General features: G+C 40.3%; 1 protein-coding gene across 6 annotated transcripts in view; it reads right to left on the reverse strand.

The window, feature by feature from the left end:
• LOC149288294 (fatty acid CoA ligase Acsl3-like) overlaps nt 1-21,918 on the reverse strand; it is a 32,249-nt gene that overhangs the window by 5,838 nt on the left and 4,493 nt on the right. Inside the window, exons 3-11 of one of the 6 annotated variants that reach the window (XM_089492036.1) lie at nt 16,307-16,416; nt 12,965-13,101; nt 8,605-8,615; nt 7,749-7,899; nt 3,906-4,029; nt 2,717-2,788; nt 1,598-1,737; nt 742-914; nt 40-114 (exon numbers count right to left, since the gene is read on the reverse strand). In XM_089492036.1, coding sequence (XP_089348162.1) covers nt 40-114; nt 742-914; nt 1,598-1,737; nt 2,717-2,788; nt 3,906-4,029; nt 7,749-7,899; nt 8,605-8,615; nt 12,965-13,101; nt 16,307-16,416 — 993 coding nt within the window. Of the gene's footprint in view, nt 1-39; nt 115-741; nt 915-1,597; nt 1,738-2,716; nt 2,789-3,905; nt 4,030-7,748; nt 7,912-8,604; nt 8,616-11,490; nt 11,502-12,030; nt 12,056-12,950; nt 13,102-16,306; nt 16,417-21,918 lie in introns of all 6 variants that reach the window. The other 5 variants (XM_089492037.1, XM_089492034.1, XM_089492039.1 and 2 more) reach the window with 5 other exon arrangements.

The following is a 21,918-nucleotide window of genomic DNA, read 5'->3' on the forward strand; positions in this document are numbered from 1 at the left end:
AACAGCAGAAGATATTGATCGATATGTTTGGCTTCTTACCTTCTTCCCAGTTCTTGAGTCTTATTTCACAACAGACCAGTGGGGCTCCGACTCTGCCTGTACTGTAGTCCCACACTGACAAATAAAAAATGAGTATGCTATTTATTATTACAATGTGATAGGAAGAACCTGCCTTTAGACCATGCACTTCTCTAACTCCTATCCCCCCATAAATAAACTGTTGTCTATTTGTTTTTAATACTTGTTTTTTTCCCCCCAATTAAATAATGGACCAATTTGCTTCTGGGGGACAACAGCTCCCATTAGCGTAGAAGCAGGTACGCCAGAGACGCAAAAGGGTTGGCATGTGCATTTTCTATCTAGATTTTGTTTCTTTAGCTTTATTATCAATTTATAGATAGGGTTCCGAGGCTAAATAAAGTTGTCAGCGAACTATAACTAAAGCAAAAATTGACCCAGCTTCCCACAGAGGAAAAAAAGTGCCTGACCCCTGGTTAACCAGAATGGCAATGAGATATTTAAAAAAAAGTCAATAGCTAATCCACACTTAAAAACCAAACTCACAGAGAGCACAATATTACGGAACTTAAAGTGATAAACACTGTAGCCAAACGTTCAGAATATCAAATTCTTTGGGAAAGTTCAAGTGCGGTTACTCATGTGATATGGGCATCTTGGTACTTCTGGATAAAAAGGGTTTCAAACACCCATAGAACAGACAGCGTTATATATTGTACTCACTTTCTGCAATGGTACCAGCTCCGCAGGTCTCTGTCAGACCATAGCCCTGGCCCACTGGACAGCAGAAGCAGATGTTCATGAAGCGTTGGGTGGCAGCAGAAAGCGGCGCTCCACCAGACAGCAAAACTCGCACCTTCCCCCCTAGTAACCGCCTCACCTTCCGAAACACAATCCTAGAAACAGTGATGGGGAAGTATTATGTTGATGTAATTTTTACAGCTTTGCAATAAAAACTTTTGGCTGTACAGATACCCAAAGAATTTTCAATCTTCTTCCAAAACATCTATGTCATTTTCATTTGGAATGACATTTGGACAGAAACTAGAGGTTCTGTATCTTATTTACTCTCACACAAGCTTTCTGTGTATATTTCTAACATCTATCATCAACTACTAAACTAGCTTTTGTGTTTTACCATAAACTTTTTGGTGAATGACACAAAACAAACACACTACCAGTAGACCAGTCTTTAATGTATATGGAGTTCAGCCAAACTTAATAGGAGCCTCACCATGCCTTGTCTTGTCTTGGTAAACTTTTAAACTTATACCAATTAGATTAAAAAAAAAAAAACCTTTATTTTGGTTAATTTATTTCCTCATTTTGCCTCCAATAAATCTCTCCAAAGGGAATTCCACTAGTATACAAATAGCACATTTACATAGCCAGAAGGAAAGCGGAACAGGAAGTACTTCCATGAAATGTCTGTCTGTAATGGATCCATCATATGAATATTGTATAAATGTTGGCCAGAAAGACAGTCATCACAGTCTTTGGCTACAGATGTCAAGATTCATACGTGCACCAAGAAGAAAGAATGAATGAATAAATGAATGAATGAAGCATGGTGATGTACCTATCACACAGCGGAGTGCTGTAGCCCTTGGAAATCTGCTTCATCTTGTAGTTGTAAGCCAAAGAGAAGAGACCTTTCTGTACCGGACTCATAGCAGCCACTTTGCTCATGACGTTCTTGTATATACGGTCCATGATTTCCTGGAAATAAATGAAAAGGAATATTGCTGTGTTGGTATGTGTGTGGTAATTTAGCAGATGGCAAGTCAAATAGGACTTTAAATTCCCTTTACATAAATTTTTATACAGGGACCTCTTAAAAACTTGCATGACCATACTGTCCCACCAATAATCTCATCTAATGTCTGGAGACAGATGAAAAGAACCAGCGATAGAGAAAAATACGATCTTAAAGGAATTGTTATCATATTCCTGACAAGGATTCAACAAAATGCAAACAAGTATGGTGACTCTTCAAAGCCATGGATCAGTCACAAAGAAAACATGCCGAATTAAAAATTTGAGTTTTTGCCATAAATAATCCCAGCTGAAGCTACATGGCTACCGGCAAAATGAAAAGTTCTGATCTAAGGGATGATTTGGCAACATCTCACTCCCACTGCTGAGAATATTGGGAATTGAAGTCCAACAGCTGTGAAGCCCAAAAAAACACAACTATTACAATAACATAGCTTTACCCTGAAACAAAAACGCAACGGGAAGTGGTTAGTGGTCTACATATTACAGTTAGCAGATTTTTTCATTACGAACCATACACTGATCATACCAATAACACTGATGAAATATCTGTACTATCAAGCGATTCTAATAATCTGATCATTACCATGTCAGTAAAGTAACTGAGGGAAGTGGGGACTGATCGTTGTATTGCTAGGATCTGTTTATTGCACAAAGCACTTAAAAACCCTTCACTCCTATGGATTTTTATTCCTACACAGCAAAAAAGTCTCAGAAACTGAGGAGAGCCATATGATGCATGTACCGCAGACAGAGCCTTCGTCCCAGGCACTTGAATCATATCAATGTAAATATTTGTACCTGCTTCTTTTCACGCTCTCTCCAGAGGCTGGGAACAGTGAGTAAAGCCAGCCTAACGTCAGCGCAATCTGGAGTCATTTACAGTAAGAAAGGGTAGGTCACTGGGCTTGGAGATACTTACAGGGACAGCTGCCATGAGGGTCGGCCGAAGTTCTGATGCATCACCCTTGCTGCCCCTCTTGATTTTTGTTGACTGTATTTGAGAAAGAAAGAAAGAAAAAAGTGCATATGTTACAATCAAAGTGCCAAAAATCCCACCACTGCTGTCAGAGTATGAGTAATGATACATAAAATAAGTCTAAGAAGACATGACGCACCAACCCAAAGACATTACCTGAACCCTGGACCATATTTAGACAGATAAAACCAGAACACGTGCTTGTTTATATGGCTCACTGTTAATCATAATTCTTGGAGAGGTAGGAATTCAGCAAGAATACATCTTTCAATGACTAAATTTACAGAGTAACAGGAAAAAGGACATCTATTTATATATCGAGAGATCTCAATGTTCCTCCAGCTTTTCCATACATTTTATATGCCCAAAGTCAGACTGCCGGTGTGAAAAGGCTAACATTCTTTTTATGGTTGGGCCGTGGACGCTGCATAAGTGTACATAATAATCATGGAGTTCATAAGGAAGGGGATCCCACAGTGTTCAATAATACAAGAGCCTCCCATCAGAAGTGTTTGTTAGAGGCTAATACAGAGAGGGAATATAGGAATACAGCTATTATGAAGACTAGACGGGGAGAATGGCTCTACCACCAAATTCCATGTTTCTACCAATTCTCTCATAATAGTGAAAAAACTGTATATTTAAACATTGATATAATATTTGATTCTAAAGGACTGAAAATCAAAAATCGGTAAGTTGGCATTTGTTTTGTTTTGGAAAAAGTAATTAAACTCCAATATATTGATTACATATTCAACCCCTCATACTAATATTCAGTAGAACCAACTTTTGGTCTTTTGTAGCAAGTATCGGCTCTGCTCCCAGTTCCCCTTCCCCTATCTATAGTCCTCATCACACTGCAGTCCACATATAGCAATGGGACTATATGTCCTACAGACGACAGACAGCAGCAGCGGTAACCGGTGGGGGCAACTGGGGCTCTGTCTTGGGTCAGACCTAGGGCAATACCCAGCCAAGAAACGCCAATGACCCTGGCCAGTTATTTGAAAGAAAGAGAATCCCGACTAAAAGTTTGCTGAAGCGGTATACTCCACCATTGTGAGATAAAAAGAAGCCTATAAAGTAACATTACAGGAGTATATGTTGCATGAGCCGTTCAAACCATGTATACCTGATCTGAGAGAGTTTGTGGTGATGAGTACCCAACACGACAACCACGCGAAAGGCAGACAAGTTCTGCACTCAGCTCCAGCACATGGGCCAAGGGCAAATATCCAATGTATGTATCGGTTTCCCTGTAACAAAGAACAAAACGGTCTAAATCAACCTGGAAGACATCATTTAGTGCAAAACATCTATTACAATAACAGGAAAGGGTGATATTTAATTACAGCCCGCGTCTTTAGACAAAACCTGAATAGGATAGAAGAAAAGAAATTAAGGACATCCCTCAGAATAAATGCTTCTAATGCTGATGGAGATTCACAGACTAAATCTTATACAGACTTATAGAAACATTTAGTATTTGGTTTATATTCATATCCAAGGTGGCTAGTATAGAGAGATAGGGCATATGAACCAAATCTCTAACTTTGTTCCCTACAGGCATCCTGATAACCAGTACATTTTCTCATATCTGTTGAGTAAATATACTTTGTATTTAACATGATTATTTTAAGTATATTCCATCATTTTGTTATTGTATAAGTTTACCAAAATATGTAATTTGTTTTTACTGAAAGATATTCTGACATGTAATTTGATTTTCATTTTTTGAAACCTGAATTTACAGAAAGTAGACAGAGGGCTTTCAAAAATTCAAGTAACCAGATGGACAGAGTTCAGACCCCTCTGGAAAACCAAAAGAACCTGGAAAATATCAATGTGACTCTTCGGCAAAAGGATGATATATATACAAAACCAAAGTCAGAATAAACACCAAGTGCTGGGATGCCAATGCGTTACCAACAAAGTTACCCCATTAGATGTTTCTACTTGCTATTTACCCCAGTATGGTCCTACTAGTTGTGTGCGGCCCCCATACCATCTGAAATAATGGGCGTTATATAAATTAATGGGAGGTTTTAGAACTAGTGAGAACAGTTACCGCCGGAATAAATATATATATTATATATATATTGTAGGGAACAGCTCACGCACGGGGCGGCAATGACAGTATTCACACAGGTTTCAAAAGTCAAGCGTGTTTATTTGGCTGCTGTAGGCACAGAGCACCTTGAAAATAAAACAAACTCTAAGCCTGTCCGGCTCTAACTAAACATCCGGATACCTCTCTACAAGCCTAAGGTCTGGCACAAAGCAAAGTAACAGGTTGTCCATGGGTAAAGCTTCATACCTGGTGGGCTGCAGCGCTGGCTGTAGCTGCTCCCTGCCTCAGTCCCTCCTCCACCCTGCAAACCCAACAGCCCTCTATTTTAACCCCTTCAGGACCGGGATTTTGATACTAACGTGTCGCTAAAGGACCGGAGCCGTATTTGTGTTTTTGCCATGTCTTTCTTCAACTGTAATTTCTCTCTTATCAATTGGTGCACCCACACAAATCATATATTGTTTTTTTCAGCACAAGTAGGGCTTTCATTTGAAACCATATTAAGCTGGGTAGTACATTGTTTTGTTTGAAATAAACTGGAAAAAGTGGGGGGGGGAAATGAAAAAAAACCCGCATTTTTTTAGTTTTGTAAACATACAAATTGTACACACATTGAACCAATGGGAAAAAATTATCCCAAATATATTCATTAAGTTGTCCTGATTTGGAAACCACCCAACATGGCCAGGATTTTTATCTATTTTGACCAGTATAGGGCAAATATTGCAAGGCACGCATCACGTTTTTGAAATGTAATTTTTTTCAAATTTGGCATGGTAGTCTAATAACTGCAATAGTTGTCACAGATACTGATTACCCCCCCAAAATTATATGTTTATGAACAGTAGATAAGTCAAGGTGTACAACTAGGGTCATTTTGACACTTTTCAAACAGGGATTTTATCGCCAATTGCTGCCAAATTTTGAGGTATTTTTGTATTTTTTTGGTTTTTTTTGCATATGTTGCAATGTTGCTTTAGATTTTATATAGAATATGTGCAACTGCACAAAAAAACACCAAATTGTGTTCACCAACCGGTTCCAACAAGGCCTCACATGCATGGTTCATGCATTTTTTGAGGAAGCTATGAGGGCAAAACTGGAACATGCGCATTTTAGTTTTCAAATTTGGAATTTTCAGAAATTGGTTTCCTGGGCCCATATCCCATTTGGGACATTTTGGAAGCCCCCCCACTGTAAATTACCCCATAAAAGTATATATTTATGAACAGTAGATGAGTCAAGGTGTTCAACTAGGGTAGTTTTGACAGTTTTCAGCTAGCCTTTTCTTCACTGATGTCTGCCAAACTTCACAGGGAAATTATTTTACTGCTTATTTAACACATACATTTCAATGTTGCACTGAATTTCTTGCACACCATAAGTGCAACACCACATTTTGTTCACCAAGATCCCCTGATTCCAACAAGACCAAACATGCATGGTTCATGCATTTTTTGAGGAAGCTATGAGGGCAAAACTGGAACATGTGCATTTACATTTTTTTTTTTATTTTTTTTTTCATCAGATTACTTGTAAGTGACAGGTTTAGGCCGCTGACATCAATCAGGGAGACCGATCAATAATCAGCGACTTAAAATGTCACCGACAAGTCATCAGGTAATAATTATGATTATTTAATTTATTTATAATTTGTGTTTTTTCATAATTACCCTAGATGACCCCTCTCTCTTTGTAGAGCAGGGTCATCCGTGGGCTGCCATAATGATCCGATCACTCCTATTGGCCAGGAGCGATCTGATCAGCCCAGCCCAGCATTTGACCTGGAAGCACCCTGGACTTTCAGGTCAGTGCTGTTATTTTTTTATTTTTTATTATATTATATTAATTTTTTTAAATTTATTTATTTATTTTTTTAATTATTATTATTTTTTACATTTTTTTAACTCTTTCAATGCTGATGCTCCATTGAAGCACAGCATTGACTGATATTTAGTCCCCACAAGCTTGTGGGTCATACACAATCGCAGCATTGAAGGGGTTAATTGAGGAAGAGGGGGGGTAGGGGTTAACTGAGGAAGGGTGGGGGGTCTGGTCTCCACACTCATGTGGAGACCAAAGAACCCTGTCTCCCTGTCCCTGAAGCTGCCTCTGGCAGCTGGGACACAATCTCCAATAGACTGGAGATTGTAGGGGAGGAGTCTCTCTGATCAGTCCTACAGGACTGATCAGAGGACTTCTGGGGGGTCGTTTTTGCTGTTGCTGGTCTGCTTGGGCTTCAAAACGGGAATTAACCCCTTCAATGCCGCGATCGCAGCATTGAAGGGGTTAACGCTGCACTGACGCTCTCATGGAGCGATCAGGCAGCAGGGGGGTGTTGGATCAGGTCCCCATACTTGTGTGGGGACCCATTCAACACCCCCCCCTTCCCTGAAGTTGCCTGTGGCAGCTGAAACCGCCTACAAAATCACTCCGTGGGAGCGATCGTGGGCTTGGGGGCGGGCTTAGACAGGCTGTGCTGTCTGCCCAGGAGTCCTGGGCAGACAGCAGCACCCCCACGATCACCGCGATTGTGGTGATGTGGGGGCGTTTTTTGGAGGAGACGTACCTGGTACGTCCCGGTCTACCGGTGACTGTTAACCAGGAAGTACCAGGTACGTCCCGGTACTGAAGGGGTTAAGGCTTCCTCCCCAGTAATGAGCTTAGGAAGCCTCACCTGAGGGCTCCTGGGTTTGCTACCGTGCCTGGCTGAGGAAACCAGGTGAGATATATATCCCATCAACCACTTTCCCACAATATATATATTACAGAGGTGCATAAATTACAGCTAACAGCCCTCGGGAGGTGAAGGAACATTATTAATGTATCTACAGATTAATAATATTGACAATAATCATAATAACTCTATCCAGGCCCAGCCCTAGTTTATATAATGAAACCTACCCCAGATTGTTGATCCTCTGAGCCATGCCTGTGATGCCAGCTATTAGGTTACTGTGGGAGATCATCACTCCTTTGGGAATGCCGGTGGAGCCACTCGTGTACATGATGACGGCAATGTCGTTCGGTAGCGGGGAAGACTGTCGCTGCTTTGCTGTAGAAAGATCTCAGAGTTTACCGAGCTATAGCAACAATCTGGTGTATTATTATTATCATCATCATCATCATCATCTTTTATTTATAGAGCGCCAACAATCTACGCAGAGCTTAATACAATACATATATTAAAGGGGTCTGACAAGACGAGAACTGACAGACTAAGACAAACCGATACATTAGGTGGAGAGAGCCCGGCTCGCAAGCTTACAGTGTGTATGAATCTATTCAATTTATACAAAAGCACTATTACTTGAAGTTTTCCATTTACAAAGAGGATCTTCAATATAGAGTTTACAACGTTTACTATTATTAAACAGAGCACCGTTCAAAGATTTTTTTGATGCTTTTTTAAAGCTGTTCTAGAAAAAAGTATCCCAGCATTACATTGACCAACTGTTTTGGACAATTTTAGTAACCAGTAATCTGGGAAATTTTCAGGGGAAAATGCACATGCTGGGGTTACGCAGAACCCGCCTTTTTTGTGAGGGGAACACCAAGATAAGTTGTCTAAGTCTTAAGCATCAGTTCCATTGGAATAATGTAAAGGGCACGGGATACGTGGGGGACTTTCCAGATAATGTTTCCGGGTCTTTCCGCTTCTAATAACTATTTCCACTTTATACAAGAGGTTTTCTGTAGCCACGCACTCATGTTAAATCATTCTGATATTTTAAGTGAAACGACTACCTAAACTGTTCACAATATGAAACACTGCCATACTTGACCCTGTGTGATAAAGAGTCATGTCTTGGAATCACACAAAAACCACAATATATTCTACCAGCGGGCTTCTCAATCTCACAAAATATCAGTTTATACTCTGTGTGAGAAGGCACTGCAGACGGAGACTTCAGGCTTCCTCGCCGGTTTCAAACGGGACTTTCCTCTTGGCCAAAGTGGCGACTATTAGTAACTATGAAAATGGATCTTTGAAGCATACGGAGGAGCTATCTCTAAGACAGAGAGTGTGTTTAACCCCTTCGTGACAAAGGCTGATTTTACTTTTTGTACCCTTCGTGACAATGGCCTTTTTAACATTTCTGCGCTGCTTGTGTTTAGCTGTAATTTTCTTCTTTCCCGTTTACTGAACCCACACACATTAGATATTGTTTTTTTCAGGACAAGAAGGGCTTTCTTTAGATGACATTGTGTTTATTGTATCATATTATTTACTACTAAAAAAAGTATAAAATATGGTGAAAAATTTAGAAAAAAATGACTGTTTCTAACTTTTAGTTGAAAAATCTTTTACTCATCTATAAAAGGTAATGAAAAAACCTGCTAAATAGATTCTACTATTTGTCCTGAGTTTAGAAATACCCAATGTTTTTATGTTTTTTTGCTTTTTTCTACACATTATGGGGCAATAAGTACAGGTAGCGTTTTGCTATTTCAAAGCCATTTTTTCCAAATCTGGTAATTCTTCCCCCCATGTGCCATTTCGGGTATCTTTGAACCCGGCCAATGCAATTTACCCCATCAAATCATATATTTTTGAAAACTAGACAGCCCAGGGTATTCCAAATGCTAGTATTTTAACTATTTCCATGCACCATATCTACCACCAGTTTTTGTCAAACTTTGTGGTAGTCATTTTTTTGCATTTGTTTTGTCACACACATTTTACTTCAGGTATGAATTAAAAGGTTCTCGTTTATGTCACTATCACAAAACACCCCAATATGTGTTCAGCAACATCTCCTGAGTACAGCGATACCTCACATGAATGATTTTGCCTGGCTGTTTGGGGGCAAAAGGGCCACATTTGGGGCATGCGCATTTTTCAATGTTGAACTTTGGCATTTGGGGATCCACTGCCTATGCCCTATTTGGTACATCTTTGAGTCGGGCCATTTCAGTGTGCCCAATAAACCCATATATTTTTAAAAACTAGACACCCCAGGGTATTTCAAATGCTAGTATTTTAACTCTTTCCATGCACCATATCTACCACCAGTCTTTGTCAAACTTTGTGGTAGTCATTTTTTTGCATTTGGTTTTCCACACACATTTTACTTCAGGTATGAATTAAAAAGTTCTCGTATATGTCACTATCACAAAACACCCCAATATGTGTTCAGCAACATCTCCTGAGTACAGCGATACCTCACATGAATGATTTTGCCTGGCCGTTTGGGGGCAAAAGGGCCACATTTGGGGCATGCGCATTTTTCAATGTTGAACTTTGGCATTTGGGGATCCACTGCCCATGCCCTATTTGGTACATCTTTGAGCCGGGCCATTTCAGTGTGCCCAACAAAACCATATATTTTTCAAAACTAGACACCACAGGGTATTTTAAATGCTGGTATTTTAACTCTTTGCATGCACACATTTTACCACCAGCATGTTTTCAAAGTTTGCAGTAGTATTTTTGTGTGTGTATTTTTCCCACACACACCTACTTTATGTATGAATTTACAGCTCCTGGTATATGCCGCTGTCACACGACACCCCATAATGTGTTCAGCAACATCTCCTGAGTGCAGTGATATCCCACATGCATGGGTTTGTCATTTTTGTGGGAACTAAAAGGCCACATTTGGTACGTGTGCATTTTTCTAATTGGAAATTAGGTGTGTGGCCATCCTTCCCCCGGTGTTAATTGGGACGTTGTTGAACCTGGCCAATTCAATTTACCCCATCAAATCATACCTTTTTTAAAAGTAGACACCCCACGGGCATTTAATATGCCAGTATTTTAACTCTTTCCATGCGAGAATTGTTTTAAGCTAATATGCTAATTTTAGGACTTGCTCACAAAAATATATTTTTTATATATATATATATAATTTTTTTTGTCTTTTTAAAAAAATAATTTTAACATTTTTTTTCAACTTGGAGGTTCCCCTGATAGTGACATCAGTGGGAAATGATTTTTACATTTTACTAGTTTTTTACTATTTTTTTTCTAATTATTATTAATTTTATTTTATTTTTTAATTTATTTTTACTAATCACACTGTGATTAGAAAGCTGGGTTCCATTGACTTGCATGGTGAATGCAGTACCTGTATTCAACCCGCAAGTGGAGCCAAAGTTCTCTAGATGGTCTGGACCATCTAGCGAACTTTTAAAATTTGTTGGTTCCTGTTACAGGGCAGCGGCCATCTTGCTTGATGGCGAAGATCATCGGCAGCTGCGGCTGTGACCGCTCTCCGGAGCGGTCACAGCCCATCGAAAGGTAAGTGTTTGGTGTCGCTGGATGCCTCCTGATCGAGGCATTCCAGCGACACCATTTAAGTTTAGGAGGCGATCGTCGATCGCCTCCTAAACGCTTTTAAAACGTATGGCGGATGTTGACGCCCCGTGGAGGGGCCAGAGATGGCCCCTTCGTTCCGATCGCGGCGTTGCTGAATGCCTCGAGGTCGAGGCATTCAGCAACGTTTTTTGGGTGCAGAAAGCGAAAACAGATCGCTTTCTGCACCTGTTTAAAGAAGTGCCGGTCCTGGCACGTCAATTGTCGTAAAGCACATGCTTTTCCGTGTCGTGCCAGGACCGGCAATTGTCGTTAAGGGGTTAATAGTGCTTCTACTATATATTTATATTAGAAGCATTATTAAACACTCATCTACAGACACCAGACAATCCAGGAGGCTTGTTTTTCCCTCATACACACACATAGTATATACAATATAAAGTGTTATTAACATTGAAACACTATTACACACAATCTTTAATGTTAATTCTTAAGACAATTTTTTTTTTTTTTTTTTTACGTTTAACAGTAGAAGATGTCCATTAGATTCATTAAACTCTAGTATTCCCTAAATATAGCCCTGAGACGCTATGCGAAGGTAACCACATCCCGTGTTATTTCTTTTTAAATTTTTCTGTATATTTAAAATTCCGGAAGTAGCATTTTTTAGGCAGTAAATGTATTTTACTCGCATAATTTGTGGCACTTTGGATTTATAGTAATGAAAGCGAGCGTACGGGACACCCAACCATCACATAGCGGTACAAGTGCCTCAAGTAGCAGCGGACGGTGGGAAAGAAAGCCCCGTATAATCAGGCTCAGTAATTTGCAGCAGATGTATTGGGCCCGAGAGTGAAGCGTCTCTCAGAAAACCTTCTAAGGCATCTGTTCACATGGAAAGAAAATCCCCCAACAATCTAATAAAACACAGGGGGGGATGGGTGAGATGCATCTAATTCATCATTATGCTCCAAGAACGCTAGATTTCCTGCTATGTGGGGAGGAGATTTCAATTGGGGATATCCTGGTTTTTAAACTACTGGGAATTAACCCTGCATTAACAGAGGATGAAGGGATAGATGAGTAAGCCACACGGATGATACGGAGACATAGAAATTAAATTACTGAACAGTGGTAAAAATAGACTCGTTACAACTGTAGGTTAAAAAAGAAAATCACAAGTTCATAGAACAAAAGTAAAATGACAAACATGACAAGCGGCAAATCTAGTCATTTGGGTGCTTTTAAAGTCAATTACATTATAGGTTATAAATTGGTAGACCCCATGAATAAAAAGGAAGGTCTTGTGTGGTAGATCTAAGATGAATTAGGAGATAATGCGCAATAATACCGTAATATTCCTTCATGGCTATTGTTATTTGCTGGAGAAAATGTGCAAACAGTACCACTGGGGGTCTGCTGCTTGCGGCCCAAATTATATTAAAATGTTTATTATAAAAGTACTAAAAGAGGAGAAGGAGCATTCTATTGGTTACTATGGTGATAAGGCCACATTTCAAATAGTGAACCAGAATCATTATTTAAGATTGCCTCCCTTCCTCTCCATCATCATAACTCATGGATTGCTTGGGGAAAAAAATACATATATTAAAAAACAAAAATCACAGTTCTGGGTACCCAGTAATTGTTTTATTATTTATGTTTATTCACCGTGTGCCGATTATATAATTTGTGACCCAGCCGATATGTCGTTAGGTCCTACTACATAGAATATGGAGGTCTTCCCATACATCATCCTCTAGTATCCGTTACACTTGGGAAGCCATCCTGGATTGACCAGAAGCACAATATGTACAAACATTAAGGTGTGGCCACCATGATAAAACGGAAAGGCTGAGACTTACATTGCTTTGCTCCCAGTGCCTGCACGGTAGCCATGCTGTTCACAGTAATATTTTTTGTTAGATCTGCAGGCTGCGTGCTGGTGCCGTCCACAAGGATTATGTGTCTTAGAAGAGGGACTTGAGGAAGAATGCCCTAAAAAATAAAAATACGAATGATATATATGGTTATATTTAACCCCAGCATCAACCATAGTATCAGGAACAGGCCAGTTTCTCTTAGAAATATTAAACATAATTACACATCAGAAGTAAACAGAATAAGACATGCTTTGATGCTGTGCAAGGTGTAAGACATGTAGGTTTAATTAATCATAGCTATGCATTTCTGTTTGGTCATCTAATTCATTAATTACTCAATCATGTTTGCGTCATAACCAATTTTGGGGACATTTTAAATTTGAAAGTAATGTACCACTTCTTCATAGATGAGTAGATCTATCTTACATTTTCTCAGGTTCCACTCATGCAAAGGCTTCCAGAACCAATCAACAGCAACTCAACAATGGGAGAGAGAACCGGAAGCCAAGATGGCTGCTCCGTTGCTTTACAAATATGGTGGGCTCTTAATATACTTCCTATTATAAACTGGAAACACAGTAACATGACTTTATAAACTGAAAGGTTTGGGAAATTATACATACTTGCATCCAAACTCAATGATCTCACTAATCATTAGCCACCCTATAGGTGCCCATTTTCTAGTGCAGATTACGTTTGTTCGGTTTAGTCCTGCTGTATATATAAATTGCTGGAACCCACGTTTGCTTATAAAAAGAAAGAGCCACTTTCACTGTTGTTCATTTGAAGGCAACCTCAACTGTGTTTGACATCTTCCAGTAGAGAGTCTACTGTGATGGGACACGCCAAGTTACTCGTTGGACACAAGGTCAACAACATAGATTGTACACAAACAGAAGGGCTGCAAATGATAAGGAGAAGATTCTGCCAGAAACACAAAATCAGTCAGCATAAGATAGGATTGTATATATGGGCTGCTAGAACATTCAAGTCACAAGTATATAAATAAACAGAGCACAGCTAGCACCTCCAGATCTGTACACAATAGCTGCATACATGGAGCCAGTTGATCTTGGAGGCTGCACTGAGCACGTCTCATAATTTACCAACAGTTTAGCTTATGCAACTCTTTCGAAAGATGTCCTGTGTATCCAGAAAGTGTACTAGACGTAGTATTAATATCAATGCACGGCCTGAAATAGACACCTTAACTGCAAACCCCTTGCAATAACTGCACAAATCCCATCCAAAGAATAAAAGGAAAGTTTATTATGTGTGCAGTCAGTGTGATGCGCAATCTCACCTACAGCAAGCCCATCACAGGTGAGAGTGCTCCCTGACCCAGACGCCTGAGAGAGGGGAACGTGTGTGTGTGTGTTAGACCGGTGTGTGTGTGTGTGTGTGTGAATACTGTGTGCTTTAGTGGGGCTGATGGTGCTTCATCAGGCTGTTCTCATAACATGCCCCCCTTCCCACTTGTAAACACAAGCTGGGGAATTCTCCCATGTAAAGAAAAATGAACCTCAGGCTCTGCAATGGTTATTAACCTAAAAGCGGACAGCACGAACTGCCTGCATGCGGAGCAAGTCTGGACGCTGTCTGGAAGACTTAAAAGCAAACAATGAAACGGCAGCATACTCATCAATAAACTGACAGCATTTCAATAAATACGCCTCAGACATATAGATAGACTGTGACACTGGCATCGCAGAAGTATCTGAAAAACTATTATCTTTTATTTATATGGGAGACGTAGAAGCATTATTAAACACTCATCCACAGACACCCGACAAGCCAGAAGGCTTGTCTCCTGGTGCTGCCAAAACCACAAGGGATTCTGGGTATTCAACAATAATCACCTTTTTGCCTCTATGGCAGGGGTGCCTCGAGGTGCGGCCCGCGTGAGATCAGCAGCCAGGGCCGCCCTGCTACTTACCTGTGGGAGGGTCTTCTGTACTGCATAGAGGAAGCGGAACCTAGCAGAGTACACGTGACATCACATGACTCTGCTCCAGTCCTGCTTCCTCTGTGCCTTACCAGAGAACGCAGAGGGAGGCCACGCCCTCCCCTTAAGAAAAATTACTGCAGTTTTTTCTGAAGTAATACTGCAGTTTTTTGGACATGAAAAAACTGCAATACTGCACTTTTACTGCAGTATTACTTTTTTATATTTTTTTATTTTTTTATACTGCAAACCTACAGTTGTACTTCAAAGTACTGTAGCTTAATTGCATTTGTACTTCCGTACAAAAATAACTGCAGAACAACTGCAGTACAGTGAAGTACAAATGCAGTAAAAGTGCAGTAAATGTGAAGTAATACTGCAGTAAAAGTGCAGTATTTTTTTTTTTGTAAGGGTTGGCCGAAGTCTGAGCAGCATCGAGGAGCTGCAGTGCAGGTAAGGGGGTGGGGAGGGTGTTTGAATGAGTATGCGTGATTGAGGGAATTAATCTGTGAATGGATGAGTATATGAATGAATGAATGAATGAAAGTGTGTGTGATAGCATGGACGTGTAAATGCTGGAACCTAGGCATGATGGGACTGTGATTGCTGTTAGCCAGTACATGCTGAAACCTAGCTAGCTGCCCCCCTTGTGTATTGATGCTGCCAGCAGTATGGGGTCTGCACATCACTTACAGCCACCCTGTACCAGCATGTACTGGCTGACTTGGCATGATAGGAGTGTGATTGCTAACAGCAAGCACAGTCCCATCATGCCTAGGTACCAGCATTTACTGGTTGCCTGGGTATGACAGGAGTGTGATTGCTGTTAGCAATCACACTCCTATCATGCCAAGTCATATTGCTATTTTTTTTGTCAAATTGTGGTGTGTTACCTACTTTTATTAAAAATGTGAGTTTTTATTATTATTTATGAAGGTGGGGGGTCATTTTTGGTTTTATCCTGAATTTGTAGTCACAAACCTTTCTAGGCCCAGAAATCAGTGAGAGGAAAAGTCAAGGTTTTGTGTAATTTACTTTATTTTAATCTGCATATTTTATTAAAGGCCATATTTTCTCACAGTGAAAAAATGAGTGCGGCCCTCGCACGTATACAATTCTGATGAAGTGGCCCACTGCAGAAAAAACTTGGACACCCCTGCTCTATAGCCACTTTATACATGGATCCCTTGAAAGTAATCGCCCGTTGTACAAGACAGCCTTTAGACAAAATTCTGGTTAACGACAATTAACGCAGCGCTTAATACAATGCATATATTGAAGGGGTATGACAAGACAAAAATTGACAGACTAAGACAAACCGATACATTAGGTGGAGAGAGCCCGGCTCGCAAGCTTACAATCTTGAGGGAATTACCTTCAGCTTGGTGTTGAGGAGCTCCTTACTGGTAATTATGTGAGTAACCTCTGTTTCTACAAGTCCATGGACAATGGCAGGTCCTCCTAGTGTTGAATACAGAGTGACAACTGCAAGGAAAGGATAGGTGGAGTAAATAAATACAATTTTTGCGATGTTCGTAATTTACAAAAATAGTAAGCTGCAATCAAAATGAAAATTTCCACGAAGAACATGTTACGAAAGGTTCTTTCCTCCAAGAGTAATGCAGTGAAATTCAATCATTCACGCTGCAAATCACGTGTACAATTTGTGTTTGAGTTTACTTATAATTACAGACATATTTCATTTGGCTGGAAAATACAAAACAGGTATAATAGAACTGTAGAGAGTGCAGAAATCTACACATCTTTAGACGTAAGCAAACAACTAAGAACACCATTACGCAGGGAATGTGCGGACAAACGCTTGCACTTCACTGGATGATTTTTCAAGGCTGAAGTAGGAACGCGTCTTATAATGACATCCAACGACTTGTAACAGATTAGAACACATGGACACGAAGGCAAAAAGCCAGAACTTTCAGCAACATACTTAGAAGGGCAACCAACTCATTTATTATGGAATATTCCCTTTAGAGAAATTGGCTTGGACAGCAGAATGAGCTAGGTAACCTGGAATGGGCAAGAATAAAGAAAGACGCCATATAGGAGAGCATTAGGAACCAAATACCTTCAGGCTCCCGTTACACTATTGTGCACTAGTAGTTTCTTAAGCAATCACAGACTTGTGCATGCGACTCCTGATGTGCATTCAGATGCCTGAGTTCCTTTATAAAAGTTTCCTTGATGACTAATTATCTTGCGGATCTAGAAATCCTTTTGCTCTGAAAAGAGAGGCCTCATAGGTAGGGTTTAAATAAGGTTTTTAATAAGCTACGGCAAATTGTACCATGAAGTTAAAGAAATATTCCTTCTCTGCCCAAGCGTGCAAAACACACACACATATACACATATATATATATATACATATATACACACGCACAGGCTCCGTCTACCATTGTGTTTCGGACCTTTCAGCTCTAAAGCTTTGTACAACAAACAAACATTCAGCCATTTCTTAAAAAATACAAACCCCAAAAAAACAAAATACAAACATTGTTGTCTGGAAAAGTGCGTGTTCTGTGGTTAACAGATTTTCGTTTGCTGTACAAACGACAGAAAGTGTTCTTTTTAAACTCTGCCTTGTAAAACCTTGGGAACGAAGTGTCTGGGTGCTGTGGTGGAACATACTTGAGCTAATGCGGACCAGATGCCTAAGTTTCCATTCATGGATCAGAAGAAAGTAAAGGCCTTCTGGACTTTTCTCCAACAAACCGTGAGGCTGTGTTGGCTACTTTCCTGCTGCCCCACAGAGAGGAAAACTCCAGGGGACAGCAGCTGTGGATGAGAGCGGGAGAAGGAACAGCACACTCAGTGTTCTACCGCGCCGAGCACTCGGAGGTGACAATTACCAGAACTGCTGCCAACTGCCGGAGATAGGTCCACATGCCACAAGTTGACGTATGGTAAACAAAACGTTACAGTAGCTATGCTTATAGTTAGTTGCATGCTCTAATTCTTGCACAGCCTACATATGAAGTACAAATTTTGGTACTATGGTACCTAGATTGTAAGCTTGTTGAGAAGGGCCCTTCTCGCATGTTTCTGTAAGTTGTATAGTTATGTTATACACTACTTGTTTTGTCCCGTCTACCCATTTTTCAGAACTGCGGAATATGATGGCGCTATATAAAACATATTAATTACATTAACATTATTAATATAATAATTTTGCCCCAAGGCTCGCTTTTATGTTAAAATGTGTATTAATAATCTTTCAGTTGGCATCGAAAGCTACAACTCAATCAGGGGATTTGATCAAACTGAATGACAGGACGGCAAAGCTGCAGAGGAGTTTTAATATTGATAAATACAAAGTTAAGCATTTTGGGGGGAAATAAATGCGCTTAAATGGCGCCGACTTAGGGAAAAATCATTAAACGAGCAGGACACGGGAATCATTATAGACAATAAACGTAGCAGCAGAGTATGTCGGTAAGCTGCCGCAAGGGCCAGTAAGATATTGCTTGATTATGCAGCACGGGTTATGTGTTGATAAGATATCAATATACAAATACATACAGGAAAATACAACCTGTTCTCTGATAACCTGTTTCATGAGTCCAGCCATACAGGCTTAAAGAAAAATAATATTCACCTAAAGCAGTCAGAAGAGTTCCTTACAGTAAGAACAATAAAGATATGGAATTCACCACCCAAATAGGTTGTCCTATAAAATTCAACTGATGGCTTTAAACATGGGCTGGAATAAATAATATATTGAATGTTCCTAAATAATATAATATACAGGCATTTAGCAGTTATCAGAAACATGATGAATTACAGCTTGTTCATTAAGTAAGAAATTAGTCATGTTGGAGTTAGGATGGAATGTTCCCCTTTTTGAGGAACAGCTGTAAATCATTTAATTGTGGGGGTCGCCTTCTTCTGAATTGAAGGCAAGGTTGAACTCCGGACTTTATTTCCTGCCTACAGCATTCCAAGTTTTATAAGCGTTTGAGTTCAACATGCTAATAATGCCAAGCAGGTTTGGAAAACAAAGTGGTTTTGATTTGCCAGCCATATCCCGAGTCTCCCATTACCCATACTGTCAGGTATTCTAGAAGCCCAATGCTTTAGAACTTTATAGATGACTCAGTTTTAGAACTACCACATCTAAGGCCATTTTCCTTTGCAGAAAAATTGCCTTTAACCATATTGTTGAGCCTACAAAGGCAATAACCAGCTCAAAGGGACCAGGCATCTTAACGGATCTTTCATGGGAAACAAAGTCTAGTCAAAAAGGGAAGTGCCCAAGGCTTCTTCTCTCATTGTCTGCCCACATTTTATACGGTTTCAAGTGTTTCCCAATATTCCCAAGAAAACATTACAAGAACTCATGATGACATCTGTGAGCGTTAACCTATTTTAATTTAGATGACCAATACCTGAAGTTGCCATAAAGCTTCACTAGGCTACATTACCAGAAGACATCCTGCAGATACAGTAATCTACAACCCCTAAAGATAGGGGAGTAATTGTTGGCAGACTCTGGTTATTATTTCACCAACTCCAGCACACACAATTCACTTTTATTTTATATTCCGAGTCCATCGCTACAGGGCAATTAAGATGGGAACATTTGGCAAATACTTATGCATAGCAATTTTCCTCCCTGCCTCGTTCTTTAGCTCATGGGATCAAGCACAGAATCAGCAAGTGCTTGGGACGCAGTTCCCACAAGCTGTCTAACTCCCTCCGCTGACCTCAGTTACATAAACAATTAAGCATTGAAGCAGGCTTTGCCCTGTTTTTACAATTAACCCTATACCATGTGGATGCATCACCCAATTTATTAACACCACATCAAGGATAAGACATCACTTAACGAAGAACAAAACTGTCACGACCAACGGTTTTTATTAAGCCTTGGGATAAACAGATCTTCATTCCAGCTGCCTTTATTACATTTTAAAAGAGAGAGATCGCGTTCTGGTGGACATATACATATTAGTGTAAAATAACTTTAATACGTGTAATAATATGCTCTTTCGTGCCTTCAGTATATATGGCAAAATCAAGAAGTTTTAAGAAACTGATGTACCTGTAAAAAAAAAAAATGCATCAATGTACCAACAATGATTTTAGATGCCAAATACAGAAATAAAGATATTAATGTGATGGCACCTTCAATATCTTAAGAACTGAAGATTGAAAAGCAAGGGGGAACTTGGGTTCTATATTAAGTCACTGATAATAAATCTCCCAAAGTATCATTTCAACCAAAGTATTTATTTTAATAAATTCCATGTGAAATGGAAGTGATTTAGACACTAGACCAAGACATAAAGTGATGACCAACTCGACATTGCTGGATAATATTTACCATTTGATTGTCAAACATGCGTATTCTCATATTGCTTAAATTATTGAACTATTTAACTAGCATGGCTATGGCTATTAGATCTTCCAATAGAGTCGTAGGTTATAGTGACATGAGAAAGTATGTTCCTGGTGGTGGTCAATGCACTTTATGGGGGAATATCGCAATAAACACCATGCCTATTTACTAAAGCAGTTTGTTAGGGTATCCTGATAATCAAGACTGGGCAGATCTATTCTATAAAGAACCCCAGCAACCTAAACAGTGCCTGCTATAAGAGCACAGGCGAGTTTGTGTTATCTACATATGGCTCTAAGCTAGAGGCGTAAATGGCGGCCTTTCTTTAGGATGTGTTGGTCATGACATCTGATTAATGGGTCCTGGCAAACGTTGACCAATTAGAGGGGACATTGGGGTTGAGAATGACCCAGATAAAAAGGAGCCCAACAAACGTGAAGATAACGTTAGACAACACACTACAAAATGATACCGTGAGGACAGAGCTCTGCACCTCCCAGAGGTTCTAGAAATACAAATATAGGTTTGTGTGCTACATCTTTACAAAAATACAGCTATTAATGTGCAGCACTGGGCCAGCCTCTTCGGCACAGGCGAGGTTAAATGGTCCGACACGTTCATGGGCTTGCCAAACACATTACATTGACGTCAGGGGCTTGATGGGACGAGAGAGGGAGCAGCTGTAAGCACCAAGCGCTGCAATCTGCTGAGCTCTTGCCTCTCGGCTGAGGTGCAGATATCTCATATTCTCAGGACCGTGTTCGTGTGGGAGCGCATGCAGGGGACCCATTCTCCCCTAAGGGATAAACAAGCATGCTACAGACTTCACGGACAGCCTTGAACTTTCTAAGAAAGGGCTAGGACTCACCAGAAAAGGACAGCCTGCGTCTGGTTGTCGGTACTATCCACCTGGACCCGTTACAGAACTGCCAGAAGTACAGCCAGTAGAGTCTGCGTACCGACTCAATGTGTGCAGTAGTATGGAATACTAAAGTTTCCTAATTGGCATTAAAGATTTTGTTTTTATTTTCAAAGAGGGAGTACAAAGATAAATGGCAATAGATATCTCAACAGTAAAGTGCAAAGATAGACGGTATGTACAAATCATATCTGACAGAACATATTACCGCCCTTTGCGATGTATCGATGGTTACACATGGTCAGATATTTTTGCTTGGGTTATGTTAACAGTAAATATTACCCATAAGAATAAAGGAGACAGTCCATGTTATGGTTTGTCTCTTCAGCAGCATCCAAAAATATCAGAAATATGCTTGGGGAGCCTGGTATCCATCTCTAGGTCCCCGTCTACCTGGTATCCATCTCTAGGTCCCCGTCTACCTGGTATCCATCTCTAGGTCCCCGTCTACCTGGTATCCATCTCTAGGTCCCCGTCTACCTGGTATCCATCTCTAGGTCCCCGTCTACCTGGTATCCATCTCTAGGTCCCCGTCTACCTGGTATCCATCTCTAGGTCCCCGTCTACCTGGTATCCATCTCTAGGTCCCCGTCTACCTGGTATCCATCTCTAGGTCCCCGTCTACCTGGTATCCATCTCTAGGTCCCCATCTACCTGGTATCCATCTCTAGGTCCCCGTCTACCTGGTATCTATCCCTAGGTCCCCATCTAG

The sequence above is a fragment of the Sceloporus occidentalis genome, unplaced genomic scaffold (genome assembly GCF_023333645.1).
Source record: "Sceloporus occidentalis isolate IW3139 unplaced genomic scaffold, rSceOcc1.0.p SCAF_53, whole genome shotgun sequence".
Classification (NCBI taxonomy): Eukaryota; Metazoa; Chordata; class Lepidosauria; order Squamata; family Phrynosomatidae; genus Sceloporus; species Sceloporus occidentalis.